The 21169-nt window shown below is 37.8% G+C and overlaps 1 protein-coding gene across 1 annotated transcript; it reads right to left on the bottom strand.

The window, feature by feature from the left end:
* Positions 1–12106: 12106 nt before the first annotated feature.
* On the bottom strand, positions 12107–12776 carry LOC100989293 (superoxide dismutase [Cu-Zn]). The gene has a single exon (XM_008978206.4). The coding sequence runs from the start codon at positions 12668–12670 to the stop codon at positions 12206–12208; it is 465 nt and encodes a 154-aa protein (XP_008976454.1). The 5' UTR covers positions 12671–12776; the 3' UTR covers positions 12107–12205.
* Between the last annotated feature and the right edge of the window lie 8393 nt (positions 12777–21169).

Raw genomic sequence — 21169 nt, 5'->3', positions numbered from 1 at the left:
TAGTAGTAATTGTTTTATAAATTTTGGAGATCCAGAGTTAGGTGCATATATAGTTAGGATTGTGATATTTTCCTGTTGCACAAGGACATTTATCATTATATAATGTCCCTCTCAGTCTTTTCTAACTGCTGTTGCTTTATAGTTTATCTGTTATCATAGAATATCTTTTTCCACCCATTTACCTTAAGTTTATGTGAGTCCTTATGTGTTAGGTGAGTCTCTTGAAGCAGTGGATAGTTGGTTGATGAATTCTTATCCATTCTGCAATTCTGTGCCTTTTAAGTGGAGCATTAAGGCCATCTACATTCAATATTGAGCATTGAGATGTTAGGTACTATTCCACTCATTGTGCTATTTGTTGCCTGTATACCTTGTTTGTTTTTTATTTATTTTTGTTTTATAAGTCCTGTGAGATTTATGCTTTAAAGAGGTTCTGTTTTGATGTGTTTTCAGGATTTGTTTCAAGATTTGGATCTCCTTTTAGCAGTTCTCGTAATGCTTGTAATGCAGTTCTTGTAATGGTCGCGGTGAATTCTCTCAGTATTTCTCCGAAAAAGACTGTATCTTTCCTTCATTTATGAAGCTTAGTTTTGCTGGATACAAAATTCTTGGCTGATAATTGCTTTGTTTAAGGAGGCTGAAGATAGGGATCCAATCCCTTCTAGATTGTCAGGTTTCTGATGAAAAATCTGCTGTTGATCTGATAGGTTTTTCTTTTTCTTTTTTTTTTTTTCCAGGTTTTATCAAGTTACCTGGTGCTTTTGCCTCACAATTCTTAAGATTCTTTCCTTTGTCTTAACTTTAGATAACTTGGTGAAATGTGCCTAGGTGATTATCTTTTTGCAATGAATTTCCCAGGTGTTCTTTGAGCTTCTTGAATTTGGAAGTCCAGGTCTCTGGCCAGGCCAAGGAAGTTTTCCTCGAATGTTCCCTCAAACACGTTTTCCAAACTTTTAGATTTCTCTTCTTCCTCAGGAACACCAATTATTCTTAGGTTTGGTCATTTAACATAATCCCAAACTTCCCTGATACTTTGCTCATTTTTTCTTATTTTTTTATTTGTCTTTGTCAGATTGGGTTAATTTAAAAACCTTGTCTTTGAGCTCTAAAGTTCTTTCTTCTGCATGTTCAATTCTATTGCTGAGACTTTCCAGAACACTTTGCATTTCTCTAAGTGCATCCATCATTTCCTGAAATTTCGATTGTTTTTATTTATGCTACCTATTTCACTGAAGATTTCTCCCCTCATTTCTTGTATCATTTTTTTGATTTCCTTAACTTGGACATCATCTTTCTTTGTGCCTTCTTGATTAGCTTAATAACTGACCTTCTGAATTATTTTTCAGGTAAATCAAAGATTTCTTCTTAGTTTGGATCCATTGCTGGTGAGCTAATGTGATTTTTTGGGTGTGTCAAAGAACTTTATTTTGTCATATTACCAGAATTCTTTTTCTGGTTCCTTCTTATTTGGGTAGGCTATGCCAGAGGGAATGTCTACGGCTTAAGGCTGCTATTTGGATTCTCTTGTCCCATAGGGTGTTCCATTGATGTAGTACTCGCACCCTTTTCCTAAGGATGTGGCTTCTTGAGAGTGGAGCTGTAGAGATTGTTATCTCTTTTCTGGATCTAGCCACCCAATAGGTCTACCAGGCTCTAGGCTGGTACTGGGGGTTGTCTGTACAGTCCTGTGATGTGAACCATCTCCAGGTCTCTCAGCCCAGGATACCAGCACCTGCTCTGGGGTAGGTTGCAAGGGGGTGAATTGTACTCTGTGAGGGTCCTTAGTTTTGGTTGTTTAATGCACTATTTTTGTGCTGGTTGGCCTCCTGCCAGGAGGTGGCGCTTTCAAGAGCTGTCTGTTGTGGTAGTGTAGGGATGATCAGGCAGTGTGTTGGGGCCCTAGAACTCCAAAGAGTATATGCCCTTTGTCTTCAGCCACCAGGGTGGGTAGGGAAGGACCCTCAGATGGAGGCAGGGCTAGGCATGTCTGAACTCAGACTCTCCTTGGGTGGGTCTTTTTTGCTGCAGCTGCTGTGGGGATGAGGTTGTGGTTCCCAGCTCAATGGACTTATGATCCCAGGAGGATTGTGGCTGCCTTTGCCATGTCATGCAGGTTGTCAGGGAAGTGGGGGAAAGCCAGAAGTCACAGGCTTCATCCAGCTTCCACACAACCCCAGAGGCCAGCCTCACTCCCACCATGCCCCCACCAAGAGGGCTGAGTCTGTTTCCAGGCAGTGGGTGAGCAGGGCTGAGGATTTCACCAGCCTCCCGGCTGTGAAAGGAAGCAGGCCTTTTGTGCCTCCCTGCATGTGGAGTCAGCACACCAGATTCACCCCCTCCCCGAGTTCTGGCCAGGAGACTTAGCATTCAGTTGGAATTGTTACAAAGTTCAGTTCGGTTGGAGGTGTCCTTCTCCCTGTGATCTTTTCCCCGTACCTCTGGCAGCCCTCCCCAAGGACCCCTATAAGGCAAGGCAGAAATGGCTTCCCAGAGGACCCAGAAAGCCCACAGGGCTTTTCCTGCTGCTTCCTCTACCTCTTGATTTCTTAAGTATTTTTTTTTGTTATTCCTATTTTAAACAGTATTTTTCTTTTAATAGCTTGAGTAGAAATGAACTTGATTGCTTTGTATCAACCTTACAGTCAGTAAATTTGCTATTTGAATAATTTTAGTAATTTGTAAGTCTTATGGCATCTGTCTTTGAAATGTCCTCACATCTGTCTCGTCCTTCTGCCTAACTAGCTTGCACACTACCTGGTACTCCCTTTCACTAGGCCCTCATTCACATCAGCCCTGCATTTCCAGAAGAGCTTCTCAAATCTATTCATTGTCTAGTAATTTACCAAACTCTAATTTAGTCTTAAAGAGCATTTCTTAGTGAATGGAAATGGGCCTGGTTCCTAGATAAAAATAAAACTGTTCAAAATCTAAGATCCGTATTTATTCGATTTTCCTGCCTTTCATTTAAATTCCTCTAAAAAAAATTTCATACTATGTATTTATAATCTCAATTTCCAACCTGCTATCTTCCATTGCTGTCCAACAACCATCCTTTGCTATCTTCCTCCCTTTACTCCAACCTGCTACATATCTCTCTAAATATTTCCGTTGTAAGCATTAGTCTCTGCTTTCTAAAGTTTTTCTTATTAACCATATCAAAAACTCCTCTCACCCTCAAAATAGTAGTTAAGCCCCTCTTCTATTTAAAGATCTTCTGTGTTCCAATCCACTTTGATAGCTCACTGTCCTTAGTAATTACTCTTTGCATTTTTATATTGTTAGATTGGTTTTTTTTATGTTTTTACTTTTCATCTGTCAATTATAATTTACTGAATGTCTCACATGTGTCAGGCACTGCGTCCCGCAGCAAAACCTCTTTCATAGGTTGCAAATATGTCACTATGTATCTCAAAAATAGCCTAAAGTTAACCTCAACAATTATAGCTGTTCAATCAATATCTCTTTATTAATTTCCCTTTTTACTCAATTTCTATCATAGAGCAATTCTGCACATGATAAACATTTAATGTACATATTTGTTTAATACAAATTAATGAATACATTTTATTAAGAAAATAAGACATTCTCCTGAAGGCAAAGCGAGTTGTATTTTTTCCAGTGTAACTTGGGAAGTTTTGGTGGCTATGACACGATTTCTTTGGGGAAAAAAAAGTATATGATGTGCTGCAAATTCCAGAATCCTGATATATATTTTCCCTGTTTTGCCTAATTTCTATTAAAATAAACTGTCTTATTCCAAATCAACTTAACATAATTTAGGATAAATCACTGTAACTTTGTTTGATGTTAGCATTAAGTGGCCTATGTTATCACTTCATTATAAGGTATCTTGTGGATTTCTCTCTCCAAGTTTTATCAAGAATGAGGATATAAGCCTGCGATTGTCAAACACCTTGTCTGTAAAAGAATTTTTTAATTTTGCATTTTACAGAGAACCATTTAGAAAGTACAAGTTCTACAACCCAACTATTTACTCAAGAAACAATTAATTAGCTTTCAATGACCTTCATTAATGATCGTAGTATTTCTAATTTCACCTACTGTTTAACCTTTTGAATTTCAGTCAAGACAAACAGCTCCGCATGATACAACACTTAATCAGAATGAATGCCTCAAATGGAAAAAGACTTTTGTAATCCCAAGTATTAACATTAATAATACAATTGAATGACAAATATTTGCACAAATAAAGGAACAATAATCTATATTTTCTGTCCATTTTATTTCTGGGAAGTAGTGGATGCCAAGAATGTATGATTCTAATTATAGATTCCATCATTCCAGAAAATATGGATATAGATAGATAATTAAGCTCCATAGAAATACTCTTACATGTATTGAAAACTTATAAATAATTAGTTTATACTCTCTTAATAGCTTCCTATGAGCTACATTTATTTCTATAGTAATGGCTATGGTATTTCATCATATTTTTAGCCAGTGATATAATTTCTTTTACTATGACAATAGTGAATTTTTTCTGCCATTATCCCTGCACATTTTAAAAACCTTTCTAAAACCGATATGAAAGCTTCGATAAAGCCTTTTTTTCCCTTTATTTTATATTTTCCAGAAAGGTAAATAATGACTTTCAAATAATTTTTTAAAATTCTTTTTAAGGTTTCTTTTAAAATTTAAAAGGATTTCCTTTTTCCTTTTTAGTTTTTTTGTTTTAAAGACTCATTTAAAATGACTTTATAATATCACCACAGGGACAATAATGCTAAAATAACAGAGCTAGACTCTTCTTCTTCCACTTTGTGAATAATGGAGGGATCAAAGTCATTCATACCCAGATTTCCTTTCCTAAGCTATACAATGTTACAAAACAAACTAAACACTGAGATTACTTGTCTTATTATCTTATTTAAGTAAAAGGCTATTACTCATTGTGACTAGAATTGTAACAATTAGACTTATTCTCTGAATGCATTAAAATAAACAATTTCTATAATTAAAACAAGTATACTATTTCTATAGCAAATGTGGAAAGTATGCCTCTATCTTCACTTAAATTCATAATAATTTTAGTAACCCCTATTTAAATAAATGCAGGTTAATAAATCAAAATACCATTAACTGGGTAGCTTGTAAACAACAGAAATTCTTTTGTTACAGTTCTAGACACTGAGAAGTTCAAGATCAAAATACTAGCAGATTCAGTGTCTGGCAAGGACTCAGTTTCTTATAGATAGCCCCTTCTCACTGAGTTCTCACATGGGGGAAGAGGCAAAGCAGATCCCTGGGGACACTTTGGGCAACTAATCCCCTTCATGAGGGGTTTACCCAAAAACCTTACTTCTGATTACCTTTCAAAGACTTCACCTTCCCATTACAAAGATGCTGGGGATTAGGATTCCTCATATAAATTTAGGGGGGATATAAACTTTCAAATTGTATCAACCCTATCCTTGCTTTTTTAGCACTTCAGAAAGCAGTAATATTAAGGCACATTTTCTATAGGTGCAGAATCTCCATTATATGATTATATATATGTGTGTGTGTACATATATATATTTACATTTACTTCTGTCAAAGTTTTTTTTTAATACTTTAAGTTTTAGGGTACATGTGCACCATGTGCAGGTTTGTTATATATGTATACCTGTGCCATGTTGGTGTGCTGCACCCATTAACTCATTATTTACATTAGGTATATCTCCTAATGCTATCCCTCCCCCCTCCCCTCACCCCACAACAGGCCCCGGTGTGTGATGTTCCCCTTCCTGTGAACAATGAGAACACATGGACACATGATAAAGCCTTTTTGAGAAATGCTGACAGAAACAAAGTTAGAACAAATGTGAAACAAAAAGTTTCATCAGAGATTTTAGTATCTTAACATGCCTTACAAAAGTTCAGGAGGGGCAATAACATGTATGAAACTTCCTAAAAATCTTTAACCATGGAACCCTTCTTTTTTCAACTTTCCCGTAGGACTGAAGACATGTTTTGAAATACACTGGTAGAGTGAAAATGATTCATTAAGATTACATTTGAATCCCAATTTCTCTCAGTTCTGCCTCTGTTCGTTTTTTTTTTTTTTTTTTTTTTTTTTGCCTTGATATCATCATATGTAAGCAGGAAGTATTATTGACCTAATGGGGCATTGTATAAATGCAATAAGCGATTTCAATTGACTTAATTCAACAAACGTTTACCTAGGTTCTAGTAAATGATCAGTATTTAGTTAGGAGCTGGAGATAAAGAAACTAATAATACATAACCCCTGACCTCAAAGAGTTCTTGTTTTAAAATCCATCGGCCATTTGCTGCCGTGGGAATTTTCTCTGGCCACATTCTTCTTTGGTTCCCATTTACTACATGTTTTCTTTGCATTTTTCACTCTTCTCTGGCTGTCAGCTGCAGACTGTTATAGTCCTAACCAGAGTAATTTAACCTTCCATTTCCCCAAACCAGCTATCCTTGAAAGTCCAAAAACTCATAGATGGCAAACAATAAGCCATATATGCTGGATATCTGTCCTTACAAATACAAAAACAATAAAATGATTGAAATGAAAGATTTTTCTTGAACACACACCAGATCAAATTCTTAACACTTCTCTCATCCAGACGTCTCATTCACGAGAGAAACAACGGAAACATATAGTGTCCTGAGGGCTCTGTGGTCATCAAGAAAGGTGATTGTTATTATTATTAATTGTGTACACTTTCATTTATTCTTATACAAAATGAAATCTTCAACCAAATACTACACATACAGAGGTTAGACCTCTTATCTCTAATAATCAGCATTTGTTGCCATCACTATTAGGAGTACACTCAATTGAAGAAAGGAAAGAAAGGTAGGCATATAACCGTGAATGAACAAAACAAACATGTTCTTATGAACATTGAATGTTTCTGGCTGAGTGCGATGGCTCATGCCTGTAATCCCAGCACTTTGGGAGGCCGGGGCAGGTGGCTCATTTAAGGTCAGTAGTTCGAGACCAGCAAGGCCCACATAGCGAAACCCCGTCTCTACTAAAAATACAAAAATTAGCTGGGCAGTAGTAGCACACACCTGTAATCCCAGCTACTTGGGAGGCTGAGGCAGGAGAATCGCTTGAGCCTGGGAGATGGAGGTTGCAGTGAGCTGAGTTCACACCACTGCACTCCAGCCAGGGTGACAGAGAGAGACCCTATCTCAAAAAACAAAACAAAACAAAGCAAAACAAAAAATAACAAAAAAGTAAATGTTTCTCAGCTAACCAAATTAGAATGTCTTCAGCTGAAGAAATAATTATTCCAATTCAAAATAAATTTTTGACTACTACATCAAAAAAGAGGCAGTTAAAAATATACAAAAATGAAAACACAACCTCAATTTAAATTTTGCTGAAGCAATAATCTCAACTTTTAAAATACAAGCTTAAATTTTATACTGATAGTTAAATATTTATTGAAACAATGCTCTCTGTTTAGAATTGTCAAATGATTTTTCTATTTTGTTTGTTTTGTATGTGAGAAAAAAACCTCAGATTAGAAGCTTGAAGGTACAGATTACAATCTGCAGAATGTAAACAGAGTAAATTCTGCAAAAAACAACTCAAAGTAGAATGCCAGATTCTCTGGAGCACTTGGAAAATTCTGACTACCTCAAGTAATTCCAGAGGATTCTTCCTCACTAAGTTCACTTGAATTTTTCATAGAAGACATTCATCTACCTGGTCAGAACACGAGCCCATAATTTCTGAAAAAGCATTATTAGTGTTTTGTAGATATCCAGAAATATTCATATTTACAAATATTTACAAATATCCAGAAATATGAATATTTCTGGATATCTACCCTCTCTTGCTTCACACACCCAATGTTGTGTTATTCTGTTTTGTGATTCCAGAATGAGATTAGATAATCTAATCAGGCATCATGTAAAAATTAAAGATTAATAGGGTCCCCTTTTCTTCCAACCTTATATCTTGCTGTAATGCTGATTGCCTCTTGATATGCTTGGCTGTGTGTCCCCATCCAGATCTCATCTTGAACTGGAATCCCCACATGTCAAGGGAGGGAGGTGATTGAATCGTGGGTGTTGTTTTCCCCATGCTGTCCTTGTGAAAGTGAGTGAGTTCTCATGAGGTCTGCTGGTTTTCTAAGTGTTTGGCAGTTCCTCCTTCACATGCTCACACTATCTCTTGCTGCCTTGTGAAGAAGGTGCCTGGATCGCCTTCCACCATGATTGTAAGTTTCCTGAGGCTTCCCCAGCCATGTGGAACTGTGAGTCAATTGAATCTCCTTTGTTTATAAATTACCCGGTCTCAGATAGTGTCTTCATAGCAGTGAGAAAATGGGCTAATATACCTCTTATTAACATACATAAGATAATATACCTCTTATTAACATACATAAGATAATATACCTCTTATTAATATACATAAGACAACCTCTTATCTACATAAGATACTACTGACAAATAAGACAGTTTTCAGGATTTATCTTTCTTTGATAGAGAGGAGAGTTTAGAAAAGTAAATGTAATAAAGATCATGGATAAACACATTCTGACATGTTACACAGGTATGATGTAGAGTTACCAGAAGAATTCACAAATATTATCAAATACTTTTCTTGATTATTTTTTGTGCCCAAGAAAACATCATAGTCATTTTCTTTAAAATTACTTTATCTTCTTCTAGGGAACCTTTTATTTTTTTTAACTGTACAATCACCAAAATAAAATTTCTAGATTTAGGTTCTTACTGATGAGATTAGTAAAATGGCTAAAGCTTTACATACATTTACCCTAAGAGGGTACTATATCTTTTTCCAAAGAAAGAGGACCTGCATGCCTAATAATTATACCCATGTTTCAGAGGCAGCTAAACAGAAGAAGGAAATGAGTGTTCCATCCCTGTACCCTCCCTCAGGGCAGTGAGAGAGTCGAAGGTCAGTTTTCTTCTTGATGGTCCCTTCTCAAAACTTGCCTTGAACTTTGAATTATGACGTGTGTTAACTATCACTTCTGCCTCCAAAGTACTTCAGGTCAGTAGTCTGTTAAGATACTGCTTGCTATTAGACTATGAATTTAAACATAACAATACATTCCACAAATGATAATATTCTGTCACTTTTGTATACCCTTTATGTGCTATCAACAATTGTAAAAACTGAACACATAATGCATATATCTAGTTCTTCATCTTTTTTGGGGGGAGTGAAGTCTTTTCAGCACATGTAGATGAAAAATGATGTAAGGGAAAACTCCACTCACTTCTTTTGTGTATGCAGGATCCAAAAGTAAACTATAATCCCCATTCCAGGCTGCAGTGTATATTTTACTCATGTGTCTAGATAAGTGCACTGAATATGTTATCCCATATAACACAGAAAATATATCACTGCAAAGCTTTAAAAAGTCATTCTGTCATTTTGAATCAAAAGTTGGGGGAGCAGATGGGTAACTAGCTTGGAGGAGAGAGACGGGGTTACTATTGGCCAAATGCAAGAGGAAGTATGAGAGTCTAATGATGAGGGCATTCTACTGCTAAGCATGTACAAAATTTAGTTTTGGTAATAACTTTTCTACTCGGCCTGCATTTTATAGCTTGGGGTTATCTGCTGACAATGTAAGAATTGAACATCAAGTGGAAGCTCTAAGGAATCAGAGTGGATATTTTGAAAGTTGCTAACAGAAGTAAATATAATTTTGAGTAAGAACATAGGTGTTTATCCAGCACAGAGAGCGCATGATGTGTTGGATTGGAAGTTACCCCCTGTATTATCAAGGCTGTCCTCAGTAGTTTCTATCTGTACAGTGTTTGACATCAAGATTACCATGTACTCTTCACAGCCAGCTAGTGAGTAGGTTAATAATTTTTGTGCTGTTGTATAAATGGTCCAACTGAAACAGATAGGTTCTACAAACCTTGGAACAAATACAGAATGGAGTGTGTTATTTAAAATATGTCAAAAGCTATATGAGAAGCTATATTATTATAAGTATATAAAGTACCAAATAAGGGTAAGTAGATATCTTCTTAATTTTGAGGTTCCGTTTAATCAAGATGGAAATGCAATCAGTAATAGAATGTTGGCGTTTAAGATTTTTTTTGGATTAATTCAACTGAAGTAGTTGTGTAAGCTCCATAAATTAAATTTATGATGATGTGGGTCAAATGAAAATATGTGATTTTACGGTAAAGCTGTAATTATAAAAAGGTGAACATTGCCTATGTTGTCTTCCAACTGAAATAAATTGGTTACCTAAAAATCTCTTCCCAATACTTCTGACTTCAGCTCAGTCATATAAGAGCTCAGAAAGCAACGACTCCATTTTTACAATAAGAAAAAAAAGATTAACTTAAAAAATCAATGACTTTTTAAGACTCATCTGAGAATTAAGGTCACATGGCAAACTGCTACCCCAAATTCTGTAGACAAATGAATGTAGAGAATCACAGCACAGAGCAACTGACTTGGAGCAGAAACCACTGCACCCAGACACTGGCAGGAACACTCGCCTTGTAATTTTGATATTTATTTCTTGAGGCTGAGTGTGGATTAGATTGAAAAAGAAAAACCCTGGATGGTTTCCATCTTATGGGGACCCCACATTTTTATAAATTTTACCTCCAGGAATTCTACAATATTCTCATGGTAAAGAGTTTAAAAAAAAAAAAATCCCTTCTTGGCTCTGGCAGGAGGAGGTGAAAGTGGCCATTTGGAAATACACATTCCATAATGAAGGCCTGCTCTCCAGAGGAAGGCCTATTACCCAATTCCAGGCCACTCTAGAGTCACCTAGTGTGAGAAAATCAGGGAGAAAAGTGTTAAATATACTTGTAAAGGTCATACCCCAGGCCCGAAGCCTACTAAAAGACAGATTTAATCCTAAAATTACTTAACACTTAAAGCTCCTTCACCTCATCCTTTTCTTACCACTACACCAACTAGCTCCAGTCTGATACCAGTGGATACAGATGAAAGAACTGTAAGACACAGACTCCAAGAAGTTCTTGGGGGAAACTCAAAGACAACAGGAGAGACAAAAACAAGGACACTAGAGGAATTTGCAGATCCTAGAACCTACAGCTATTGGAAATACTAGGCACAGCCAAGCTCCTACCCCAACAAACATAAAAACTCACATTGAAAGCCTATTTTACCCTATTCCTGTAACTCAGTATGTCACGTCCAACTTCCAAAAAATTACAAGGATAGGCTAACAGGGAAGAGAAAACACAATCTGATGAGACAAAGCAAACCTCAGAATCAGACTCAAATATAATACCAAATTTGGAATTATCGAATAAGGATTTAAGATAACTAGAATTAATATAATAAAAATTCTAATAGAAAAAGCAGAACAAATGGATAATATAAGCAGAAAGAATGAAACATTAAGAAAGAATCAAAAGGAAATGCTGGAAATACAAAACACAGTTACAAATGAAGAATGTCTTTGGATGGACCTATCAAGAAAATACGTGAGCTCGAAGCAATGTCAACAGAAATTTCACAAGCTGAAATAGAAAGAGAAAAACATAATGAATCAATAGAGGATCCAAGAACTGCGAGACAATTTCCAAAGGTCTAATATACCTTTAGAAATTGGAATACCAGAGGGAAAAGAAAGAAAGAATAGAGCACAAGGAATATTTGAAGTAATAATGGCTGAAAACTTTCGAAAGTTAATGACATACACTAATTCACAGATTCAGGAAGTTCAGACAACACCAAACAGAATAATTCCCCCCCCAAAATCTACAATTAGGCATGCCGTATCCTACTGTGGAAGCCCAACATTGTATTCATTGTATTTCAAATGAAATAGAGAAAAACATGCCTTCCCAACAAAGAAAAGAGATGAGAAATACTGTCTACTCATGAGAAACCACGCAAACAAGGAGCTAATTTAAAAAAAAAAAACAAAAAACCTAGAATTCTTTTTTTTTTTTTTTTTTTTTTTAAATTCTGACAAGTTTAATACCCATCTGTGATTTAAGTCTGGCAAAATACAGGTCATTGAAACAGACATTTTAACTGAGTTTTATAAAACTATACAAATCTTCCAAGTGATCATAAATCAGTTTCTCACTACAGGTACTTTAAAGCAACTCTGAAAAAGTCACACAATTACACTTTTAAGATTACAGTGTTTAATGTTTATCAGGATACATTTCTACAGCTAGCAGGATAACAGATGAGTTAAGGGGCCTCAGACTACATCCAAGGGAATGTTTATTGGGCGATCCCAATTACACCACAAGCCAAACGACTTCCAGCGTTTCCTGTCTTTGTACTTTCTTCATTTCCACCTTTGCCCAAGTCATCTGCTTTTTCATGGACCACCAGTGTGCGGCCAATGATGCAATGGTCTCCTGAGAGTGAGATCACAGAATCTTCAATAGACACATCGGCCACACCATCTTTGTCAGCAGTCACATTGCCCAAGTCTCCAACATGCCTCTCTTCATCCTTTGGCCCACCGTGTTTTCTGGATAGAGGATTAAAGTGAGGACCTGCACTGGTACAGCCTGCTGTATTATCTCCAAACTCATGAACATGGAATCCATGCAGGCCTTCAGTCAGTCCTTTAATGCTTCCCCACACCTTCACTGGTCCATTACTTTCCTTCTGCTCGAAATTGATGATGCCCTGCACTGGGCCATCGCCCTTCAGCACGCACACGGCCTTCGTCGCCATAACTCGCTACGCCACGCCGAGGTCCTGGTTCCGAGGACTGCGACGGAAACCACAGACGCTGCAGGAGACTACGACGCAAACCAGCACCAGCTCTCCGCGACTACTTTCAAAAAACCTAGAATTCTAAAACCAGCAAAATTATCCTTCAAAAGTGAAAGAGAAATACCTCTTGGAAAAACAAAAAGTAAGAAATTCATTGTAAGCAAACCAGCCCTGTAAGATGTTAAAAGAAGTTCTGCAAGAAGGAAAATGATATGGGTCATAAACTTAGATCTACACAAATAAAGAAAAATATTTAGGAAAAGAATTACGGAAGGTAAATAATTTACTTTTTAAATTATCATTTGATATAGTAGATAACTGTTCAAAGTAATCATAGTACTAATGCATTATGTAATTATAGTATGTGATAAGTGAAATGAATCCTAATAATAACATAAGAAATAGAGGGAAGAATTGAAAATACTATGTTTTAAGTTATCTGTACAACCCACGAAGTGGTATAGTGGTATGCGAATGTGGAGTTGGATTAGTTAATAGTATACTGCAAGATGTAGGGCAAAATACAATAAAATAATATGCAAAGAGAAGAGAGAAAATAGAATCATAAAGTGCTCATACAGATACTTTGGAAGACAGTTTTTCAATTTCTAATAAAATTAAACATAATCTTACCATGTAAGCCAACAATTGCACTCTGATATTTTATGAAAACTTAAGGCTTTAGAAAAACCTGCACACAGATGTTTATATAGAACGTTTATTTATAAATTACCAAGACTTGGAAGCAACCAAGATGTCCTTCAGTAGGTGAATGGATAAAAAATGAAGTACATGCAGACAATGAAATATTATTCAGCATTAAAATGAAATGAGCTATCAAGCCATGCAAAGACACAGAAGAAATGTAAAGGCATATATCTAAGTGAAAGAAGCCATTTTGAAAAGTCTACATACTACATGATTCCACCTATATGACATTCTGGAAAAAAAGTGGTTCCCAAGGGTGAAAGGGAAGGGAAGGATGAATAGGCAGAGCACAGAGGATTTTTAGGGCAGTGAAACTACTCTGTATGATACTGCAATGGTGGATACATGTAATTACACATTTAGGCAAAGAATGTTCAAACCCAGGAATTAACTCTACTGTAAACTATGGAATTCAGATGATAATGATGTATCAATGTAGGCTGATCAATTGTAACAAATTTATCACACTGATGGGGTTGATAATGGGGTAGGCTTTGCATCTGGGCACATGGGGTATAGGAGAAACATCTGTGCCTGCCTCTCAATTTTGCTGTGAACATATATCCACTCTACAAACAGGTTTAAACCTGCTCAATTGAAAAAGAAACAAAGAATAACAAATAGAAAAGAAAACATGGTACACACTTGCACATATACACACACATACACACACACATTATACATATATGATATGCACATGATATAAACAAATACTGAATAGACTGAATATACAACCATTCCTCAATATCCATGGCCATTGCTTCCAGAACCCTCTTGCAGATACTAAATTTTGCAGATATTCAAGTCTCTCATATAAAATTATGTAGTATTTGCATATAACCTAGGAACATCCTCCTGTATACTTTAAAACATCTCTAGATCATTTATAGTATCTAATACAATGCAAATGCTATGTAAATAGTTGTTATATTGTATTTTTTAATTGTATTATGTTTTATTTCTGTATTTTTTCCCGAATATTTTCTATCCATGGTTGGTTGAATCTGCTGATGCAGTCCCTGGGGAAAGAGAAGGCTGACTGTATAAATAAATAGGGGAGAAGAGACAAATTTCCATTGCAGACAAATTCTGCACAATTTATGCATATACTCTGCATAAATCTGCACTTTTAAAATGTGGGCTGTAGATAATGACTTTGCTCCACAAAAGTCTCTATAGAAAAGGGAGGCAAAAAAGATTACAGTGGAGAAAACTGATAAACACAACTTTAGCCAGGTGGCCAAGGTCAACGTCGAGAGTGATAAGTCATGCTAACAGTATGTATCTTGATTTGTTGTTGGGGAAGCAGCCATCACCACCTGTCCCACTCTAGAAGTTTGCTGAATCGAGGCTCTGGGTCTGGAACGTTCCCCAGTATGGAAGTTGGCCCCAGATTCTTCTTATTAGGATAAACTTTCCCTTCTGGTATGTGGTGAACTTCTTTGTGTTGCTTAAGCATGTGCACCAGATGGTACCTGGCCAGCCCCACCAGTATATCTGCACCCCCAGGGAAGGGAGCGAGTCTCTTGACTATGGCATAAGAAGGGTTCATTCTGTCCATCACTCTGCATCAGCTCCTGGTAGGGACCCACTTGCCCTGGAAGACTGAGCCCACTACAGATGTTGATCTTGCTGCAGCTCTTCTCATTTTTGTGAGTACAGAGTTGTTCTAACCAGTGCCTGGTATGTCAAGTCCTCCTTGGCAACTCCTCACCCTTAGAATATGCAGTGGGCTGAGGTCTGGGGCCTCCTACTGCTGGTGGTTGGCATTGCTATGATCTTTGCTGCCCTCCATGTGGTGGGGACTCTTCCCTCAAACTGGTTGCTGAATCTTCCTGTTTGGTAGTAGGATATGATTGACTTGGCACTTTATCTTTGTGATCTTCCTCATAAAAACCAATTACTCTAGTTGAATTATGAGAAAAATATCAGGCTAATTCCAAGACAAGGGCATCCTATAAAGTAGTTCACTGGTATTTCTCAAAACTGTTAAGGTCATGGAAAGCATGGAAAGTTCGAGAAACTATTCCAGCCAAAAGGAATCTAAGATGAAATGACTATTAAACATAATGTGATAACCAGGATGGGGTCCTGGCATGGAAAACGACGTTAGGTAAAGCTAAAAAAATTGGAACAAACTATGGATTTTAGTTAACTATAATGTTTCAATATTGGTTCATTAATGGTAACAAATGTACCACAGCAATATAAGATGTTAATTATGTGAGCAGGTATGAGGAAACTCTATGTACTATCTTTTCAATTTTTTTCACAAATCTAAAACTATCTTGAAAAACAAAGTCTATTATTTTAAAATATTTTTGTTATATGGTAGCAGTTGCATACAATGTTTTCACTGAAGCTCTGAAAGAATATATGCCTGTATTCCCTTTTGAAGGCATATAGGCAACAATGTTTTAATATTATTTTCGTGTCATTAGTATTTATAGTATAGATAGCTAAACGAACATAAAAGTGAGTTTATTTAAGAAATGAAAAAATGACTGCTTCTCATATTTTGACCAGTGGCCAAATATGTCTATCTGGAAATTACTCCTAGAACAGCTCACGTGTGAACCTAGGAGCTAGTCTCGAACCTGAGTAAGAAAGAAAGCCTGTGTGTTAGCTTAAAAGTGTGGATCTTGGTCTTCCTCAAAGCACAGTCCATGAGAGCTGAGAGCCCTGACTTAGAGGAATTCACTCTGGAAAGAAAATGGGGAAGACACAAAGCACAGCACTTTCATGTGAAAGTGGACGTGAAGTTGATGAAACTGTTCCCGGGACTGAATCTGGCTTTCTGCACAGCAGAAGCAATGACTGCCTATGTGTGAAATGACACGCTGGAGCCCTTGCTAGGATAGAAAGGGCTTAAGGAATCCCTCTTTAATGTTCTGCTTATGAAATTTGAGGAGAAAAATTTTTCCTTAACAGGAATAACTTTTAAAAGATGAAGGAAAGCATAAAATAGATGCTCTGAGCTAAGGCAGAACGATCAAATGCAGCATCTGGGAAACTTGGTGGTGAGCAGAGTGTGTCTGAGAGGAGGAAGGGAAATGCTGAGTCTCTGTGGATTGTATTAAGAGTACAAAACTCCTTGACACACAGAGGGTGAATCCCCCCATAAAATATGTCATAGATACCAACCAGGTAGGAGCAATGCCTCTTGGGGAGGTGGGGTACAGACGCCACACTTTAAAACTGGACTATCTTCTGTACTGCATGTACATCAGAGATGACTAAGCTACTAGGTGTAAGGTCACACAAATACTGCTGTGGAGGATCTATGCTACACCCAGAAGAAGGAGAGGTAACTGAAGGCCCTGGGGACAGAGATGGTGTTTTTAATGTTTATTCCATCAGGAGGTTGAGAGTCAGAAAAGAAAAAAGTATTTGGAAAGAGAAGAGCAATGTGTACAGGACTTGTGAAAGAACAGGAAGTGGTTTGCAGTGTGAGGACTGCCTTGGAAGGGCATGGGCACTTTTTCATGTCCAGCCTCTTCTGTCCTGCCCTTTATCCTCACTTCTAGTGTAGCTGTGAAATGTACGTGCTCACAAAAGCCTGTGCATTAGTCGGTCATTGCACTTGCAGCTGACATTGTCACTGTCTAGTAGACTGTATTAAGGGATGGAGATGGCTGTTGTACTCCCCGACTTGACTTACAAGGAGTTCTCTGCTTACGCATTTATGAAGGATGAACTATGAACAGGAGAAGTCAGTCTGGAAAGGGAAGGATTGGACTGAATGAAAATCCCAGGAAGATGGAAGTTTCCATCTGTAACTTCAGCATCTAGTATCATGCCTGACATAGAGCACAGTCTCAGTAGATTTGTATTTAATTAATCATTTACTTAATTAGTTACTGTGAACTGACAGTGTACATTTAGAAAAGAGAAAAATCATTGTAGTAAAGGGAAGACGGATTTGAATTCTGGATCTTCCACGTCTTAGTACCGTGACTTACGGGAAGTTTTTAGAAACTTGCTCTCTACATGCACGAAAGAACAATATTCATATTTATTTCACAATGTTGTAAAGAGAATTACATAATGTAGAAATAGATAGACAGACATATACCATTCTTTAAAAAGCCAGTTAGAGCAGGTGCAGATGTTAGAATTGTAGTTATGATTGCTTTTATTATTATTTCATGGCTTTTTCCCACATTGGCATAGGTTATATGTCATCAAGGGCAGAGAAAATATATTTTTCCCTCTTTTGTGTTCCTTGGTATAACGCAGTCAAGTATGCATTTATTTCTATTTATCTAAATCTGTGTAACTGTGAGCAAAATTAATTTTACTACAATGTAAATTTGATAGTGAAAATATACAAAAATATTATAATTCCACATTATAAAAATATTATAATTCCACAATATAAAATATTATAATTCCACAAAGTATGTAGATGTCACCCAAGATAAAGATAGGACACATATCAATATACAGCTACCCCACCTTAAGACTCATAACCAGTTTACCTATACATTTCAGAGTTAATTCACTGCACTTGCTAACCCACTGAAATTTCATAGGAGCATGCAGCCACAAAGTCATCACAATTCAGTCATTTTCCAGCTATCATTTTGAAAACTTTCATTTATCACAGTTTTGGGAAATAAGATTTTCAGTTTCTCTGACTTCCTCAATAAATAACGTGACCATTTAATAAATATGTGTTTCTTTAGTAAGCAGGCTCTGCCCATGTTGAAGAAAGCCTTTTGGGATCATTTACTCCTACACACCAGGGAGGGCTGGCACTACATACAAATTTAATGCCAGTATTCTCTTTCCATGACTACAAATAATAAAAATAGCCTTTTGCTTTTAAAGTTTGTTCTCCAATAAAATATGTAAAAAATAGAAACAAATGTCTTATTAGTTTCAAGTAGGTATTGTTTTACTATTTATTATTGTGCTTGCATTTCAAGAAAAAGTCAAAGATACAAAGGTATAAAGAAAAACCAGAATGTTTCTCTCTCTCTCTCCCTCATAGCATCCTTTGAATGTTTATTACCAATTCTGAGAAAAATAAACCTCAAAGAATACCTAGCCCTTTCTTTAACATTGCTTTCTCTCAAATTCACATACACACACACACACACACACACACACACACACACACACACGGGCTCCTTGTCAATGAGGCTGGCTGATAACAAAGGAAGACATGGTGACTTTGCTTAGTGCTTGCATGAAAACATCCTTCCTTTCTGCCCACCCTGCCACTCACCGTCAAGCTACAAGAAAAGCTATGGGCTTCAAAATCTTTGGTTAGTGCTAGGCGAAAGGCAGAAGAGGAAGAGAGATGCTAACGTTTTGAAGTGACTAGATAGAATTCAGATAAACCAAAAGGAAAATATTAACATTTTGAAGAAAGAAAAATCAGATTTTATCCTTACACAGAAAAGTTGGGTGGAATTTTTCTATTTCCATATTTCTCTATAGGACCATGGGAACATTGCACATTACATCTTGTGTGTGTGTGTGTGTGTGTGCATGCACACACACACATGCACATGTGCTTTTGTGCATGCGTGCACATGTTCAGCTAATTTACATGGTAAATACAACTCTTCCTTCTGATTTCAATATGCATAATCTCATTTAATATTTGAGCTCTCCTGACAGACAGTTTGTTCAGCAAATACTGAGAAACACTCACCATCAGTTTAGAATATAAAATTCCCTTGACACCCATCTGAGTTATTTGTCTGAATGTCTTCTACAAAGGCCTCAGCCCTATAACTAAAATGAGATAGACATGAGTGCACAGTGGTTCATTGTTCTTTCACTTGACTTATTAATCGTTATATGATTTACTGGATTTGCTTCTTTTTTTACAATAGCTTTATTGAGATATAGTTTACATACTGTCAGGCCTCTGAGCCTAAGCTAAGCCATCATATCCCCTGTGACCTAAATGTACACATGTAGATGGCCAGTTCCTGCCTTAACTGATGACATTCTACCACAAAAGAAATGAAAATGGCCTGTTCCTGCCTTAACTGATGGCATCATCTTGTGAAATTCCTTCTCCTGGCTCATCCTGGCTCAAAAGCTCCTTTACTGAGCACCTTGTGACCTCTACTCCTGCCTGCCAGAGAACAACCTCCCTTTTTCCTTTACTTACCTAAATCCTATAAAACGCTCCTACCCCATCTCCTTTCGCTGACTCTCTTTTCGGACTCAGCTTGCCTGTACCTAGGTGATTAAAAGCTTTATTGCTCACACAAAGCCTGTTTGGTAGTCTCTTCACACAGACGTGCATGAAATTTGGTGCCGTGACTCGGATCAGGGGACCTCCCTTAGGAGACCAATCCCCTGTCCTCCTGTTCTTTGCTCCGGGAGAAAGATCCACCTACGACATCAGTTCCTCAGACCAACCAGCCCAAGGAACATCTCACCGATTTTAAATCCGGTAAGCAGCCTCTTTTTACTCTCTTCTCCAACCTCCCTCACTATCCTTCAACCTCTTTCTCCTTTCAATCTTGGCGCCACACTTCAATCTCTCCCTTCTCTTAATTTCAATTCCTTTAATTTTCTGGTAGAGACAAAGGAGACACGTTTTATCCGTGGACCCAAAACTCCGGCGCCGGTCACAGACTGGGAAGGCAGGCTTCCCTTGGTGTTTAATCATCGCAAGGACGCCTCTGATTATTCACCCACGTTTCAGAGGTGTCAGACCACGCAGGGACACCTGCCTTGGTCCTTCACCCTTAGTGGCAAGTCCTGCTTTTCTGTGGGAAGGGCAAGTACCCCAGCCCCTTCTCTCCGTGTCTCTACCCCTTCTCCGCTTTTCTGGAGGAGGGTTAAGAACCCCTCAACCCCTTCTCCTTCACTCTTAGTGGCAAGTCCCGCTTTTCTAGGGGGCAAGAACCCCCAATCCCTTATTTCTGTGCCCTGACCTCTTATCTCTGCACCCCAATCCCTTATTTCCATGCCCCAGCCTCTTATCTCTGCACCCCATCCCTTATTTCTGCACTCTGACCTCTTATCTCTGTGCCCCAATCCCTTATTTCTGTACCCCGACCTCTTATCTCTGCGCCCCGATCCCTTATTTCCATGCCCAGATCTCATCTCTGCACCCCCATCCCTTATTTCCACACCCCGACCTCTTATCTCTGTGCCCCAACCCCTTATTTCTGCACCCCGACCCCTTTCTCACTTTTCTGGAGGGTAAGAACCCCCGAACCCCTTCCCTCCGTGTCTCTACTCTCTCTTTTCTCTGGGCTTGCCTCCTTCACTATAGGCAATCTTCCACCCTCCATTCCTCTTTCTTCTCCCTTAGCCTGTGTTCTTAAGAACTTAAAACCTCTTCAATTCTCACCTGACCTAAAATCTAAGCATCTTATTTTCTTCTGCAATGCCGCTTGACCCCAATACAAACTCGACAGTAGTTCCAAATGGTCAGAAAATGGCACTTTCAATTTTTCCATCTTGCAAGATCTAAATAATTCTTGTCGTAAAATAGCAAAACGGTCTGAGGTGCCTGACGTCCAGGCATTCTTTTACACATCAGTCCCTCCCTAGTCTCTGTGCCCAGTGCAACTCATCCCAAATCTTCCTTCTTTCCCTCCCGCCTGTCCCCTCAGTCCCAACCCCAAGCGTCTTTGAGTCTTTCTAATCTTCCTTTTCTACAGACCCATCTGACCTCTCCCTTCCTCCCCAGGCTGCTCCTCGCCAGGCTGAGCTAGGTCCCAATTCTTCCTCAGCCTCTGCTCCTCCACCCTATAATCCTTCTACCAC

The sequence above is a fragment of the Pan paniscus genome, chromosome 1, assembly GCF_029289425.2.
Source record: "Pan paniscus chromosome 1, NHGRI_mPanPan1-v2.0_pri, whole genome shotgun sequence".
Taxonomy (NCBI): Eukaryota; Metazoa; Chordata; class Mammalia; order Primates; family Hominidae; genus Pan; species Pan paniscus.
Note: the sequence above shows the minus strand (reverse complement) of the source record. Positions and strands in the feature narration are given on the sequence as shown.